The sequence below is a fragment of the Galeopterus variegatus genome, unplaced genomic scaffold (assembly GCF_000696425.1).
Source record: "Galeopterus variegatus unplaced genomic scaffold, G_variegatus-3.0.2 Scaffold9401, whole genome shotgun sequence".
Classification (NCBI taxonomy): Eukaryota; Metazoa; Chordata; class Mammalia; order Dermoptera; family Cynocephalidae; genus Galeopterus; species Galeopterus variegatus.
Window position 1 is genome coordinate 11,713 of NW_007735512.1, and position 3,485 is coordinate 15,197.

General features: G+C 42.0%; 1 protein-coding gene across 1 annotated transcript in view; it reads right to left on the reverse strand.

Annotated features, from left to right (window-relative positions):
• The window catches only part of LOC103609258 (WAP four-disulfide core domain protein 6A-like), a gene marked incomplete at its 3' end in the record, with an annotated part of 4,819 nt that continues 1,334 nt past the window's right edge, over window positions 1-3,485 (reverse strand). Inside the window, exons 2-3 of the mRNA XM_008593607.1 lie at window positions 3,216-3,347; window positions 1-66 (exon numbers count right to left, since the gene is read on the reverse strand). Coding sequence (XP_008591829.1) covers window positions 1-66; window positions 3,216-3,347 — 198 coding nt within the window. The remainder of the gene's footprint in view (window positions 67-3,215; window positions 3,348-3,485) is intronic.

A 3,485-nucleotide genomic window follows, 5' to 3' on the forward strand; every position in this document is an offset into this window, starting at 1 on the left:
TATCATACCACCAGCGTGGAATGTAGGCCATGCAGGCGCCAACTTCCTTCGGCATGCTGCATGTATCTGCAGGGAGAAGGCAGAGCAGAGCTGTTGGGTGCTCATCTCCTTAGAGAACATCCACCTCCCCCTTTGTCTCAACTGAGAGGCAAATTCAGCTTGGGGCTCTGCTCCCAATTCAGTGTAAACCTTGACCATTCACGTTACCCCTCTGGTGCTCGACTTTCTCATCTGTGAGACGAGAATACAAAATCCCACCCTGCTTGTCTTACAGAGCGGATGCAAGGAGCCACTGCAGCACCACAGGGCCTTGTTTTCTAGACCACCCCGACGTCTGAACAGCCAAGTCTCACAGATTTGCCTCTTAAGTAGCTCTCCTTTATTTTCTTTCTGCCACTTTCTTAGTTGAAGCGTCATTATCTTTTGCCAGGACTTCCATGAAAGGCCTCCACCTGGTCTCCAAGCCTTCTCCAGTCTACTCCACGTTGGTTTCCAGAATGACTGATCCATTTAGGTCAAGACAAAGTTCTACCAAAACCCAGAGGGACTTCAGAATCCGTTTCCTCCTCCTCCTCTTCAGCTGAATTTCTTTCTTTCTTTCTTTTCTTTTCTTTTTTTTAGAAGATGACTGGTAAGGGGATCTTAACCCTGGACGTGTTGTTGTCAGCAGCACACTCGCCCAAGTGAGTTAACTGGCCATCCCTATATAGGGATCCGAACCCCTGGCCTTGGTGTTACCAGCACCACGCTCTCCTGAATGAGCCACGGGCCGGCCCTCAACTATATTTCTTATGCTGCACTCAAACCCACCCATTCAATCTTTATGCTCAAAAAATAATGTGTCTTACACACCTTCATGCCTTTGCACATGACCAAAAGGTTCACCCCTCTCTTGGTATCTAGGTGCACTCTTAATCATTCTTTAAAAGCCCTCCCAGACATCAATGTTTTCGTGATGTCTTTACTGAATATATTTTTTACCCTTTGCTTTTCTTCATTGCTTCATAATTTCGCACACATGTTTGTCACCTCTGTGTAATTATTTGTTTATATTTTCTGGTTCCTTCTTGAGAATGGGAAGTTTTAGAGGATGGGGATTGAGTCATCTTTTTTTTTTTTTAAATTGTAAACCAGTATAATGTAAGAATTTCTGTTTTAGGCATTTTGAAACATAAAAGTGCATGGAATTAATTACATTCACAATGTTGTGTAACCACCACCTCTATCTATTTCTAAAACTTTTTCGTCAGCTAGAACATAAGTTCTATACCGATTAAGCAACAACTTCCCATTATTCCTTCCCATCTTTTTCAGGTAACTTCTAATCTACTTCTGTCTCTGAATANCCCACCCATTCAATCTTTATGCTCAAAAAATAATGTGTCTTACACACCTTCATGCCTTTGCACATGCCCAAAATGTTCATCCTTTTCTTGGTAACTAGGTGCACTCCTAATCATTCTTTAAAAGCTTTCCCACACATCAACTCTTTCATGATGTCTTTACCAATTTATTTTTTTCCCTTTGCTTTTCTTCATTGCTTCATAATTTCGCACACATGTTTGTCACCTCTGTGTAATTATTTGTTTATATTTTCTGGTTCCTTCTTGAGAATGGGAAGTTTTTGAGGGTGGGGATTGAGTCATCTTTTTTTTTTATTAATCGTTGTAAACCAGTATAACGTAAGAATTTCTGTGTTAGGCATTTTGAAACATAAAATTGCATGGAATTAATTACATTCACAATGTTGTGTAACCACCACCTCTATCTATTTCTAAAACTTTTTCGTCAGCTAGAACATAAGCTCTATACCGATTAAGCAACAACTTCCCATTATTCCTTCCCATCTTTTTCAGGTAACTTCTAATCTACTTCTGTCTCTGAATCTTTTTTTAAATCTATTTTTTAATTGACCCATAATAATTGTGTATATTTAAGGAGTACAATACGATATGTGGGTTTATGTCACCTTCATGCAGCAGTTCCTAGTTGATGGTTTGGCCCAGAGCCAATGCTTTAGGAGTGTTCACAGTTAATAATTTTTAAAAAGACAAAAAAAGTAAAAAATGTATCCAGAACTTAAAGAAGCATTTAGTGAGCAACTGTTTTGTCCATAGTGCTATGAGGTACAAATAGAGTTTGTTAGAACCTCATAACCTGAAGCACAATAAAACAACAATTATAACATTTTATTAAAGTGCAATATATTTCATATGTTAAATAAGTTAATGTTTAGTCTTATGAGGTAGGTCCTCTTATTGGTCTCATTATGCAGAGGAGGAACCTGAAGCTTAAAGAGGCTAAGTAGCTTTCCTGAGCTCACATAGACGGCGAGGGATTTGAATGTAGACGATTCATGGCTCTCAGAATCAGGACTAGACCACTTAACCCTCTCTGCCTAGTCCTGCTTCGTCTTTCTCATCTTCCTCATTTCTTGCCGTGTAATACTCACTTTCTGTGCTCCACCCTTCCTAGGCCTGAGCACGCTGCCTCCTAACACAGGCCCTTTGCACAAGCTTCCACCTGGAAGGCTATTCCCTCTCACTTTTGCGTAAGTACTGCCCATCTTTCAGATCTCAAATCATGGATCCCTTTTCCAGGAAAACCTTTCCTGACCTCCCTGGTCACAATGAGCAAGTAAAGCCCATCACAGGTGCCAGGGGCATCAGTAAATATGTGCTGAAGGAACGTGTGGATGAATAGTCCTTGAGGATGTTTGCTGGAGTTCAATTATATGGGCAGAGAGGAAAGAGTCCTAAGGTGGTAAGAGAAGGCATCCCGGATTTATGTAGACAGTGAGATCTGGAGAAAAAAAGCCAGGAAGTACAGATTATATACGTTTCCTTTATAGCTGTCATATAACCTGACACAATGGTGTTATTTGATGGGACTTCAGTGGCACCTCAGAGGATCACTGAAGAGTGGCCAAGAGACCATGTGGTCTGATACCCATACCCATCTTATAGATGGGGAAACTGAGGCCCAGAAAGGAAAAACTACATTTCTCACATCCCATACCAAACTAGGGGCAGAAATGAGATAAAATCCACATCTCCCAAGCCCAGCACTGACAGGATTTGTGTCAAGTAGAAGATGCACCCAGACTCTTGGTCAGAGACGAGCCATGAGAGAAGGAGGAGAGGGGAAGGGACAATGCCAGTGCAGGTGGTGGCAGGAGGGAGGGCACTGGATAATTCAGGGGATCTGTGGGTTACCTTTTCGGAGGTCTAAACATTTCTTTCCACAGCTGAACAAGCAGCACTTCATCTTTTCCGGGCAATGTCTGTGCTTCATGCATTGGTTCCTTTCCTTGATTTCGCATTTTACTCTGATTTTGGGACATGTTCCTAAGGGAGGGGAAGATGTACTCCCATGAGGCCTTGAAGGGGCCAGTGCTCTCTGTTCCCAAGCCCGGGGCACCACTTTAGAGTTATGGAAGTTTGATTTTACTCCATCTGTCCCCAGACGGTAGTGACCGTGAGCAG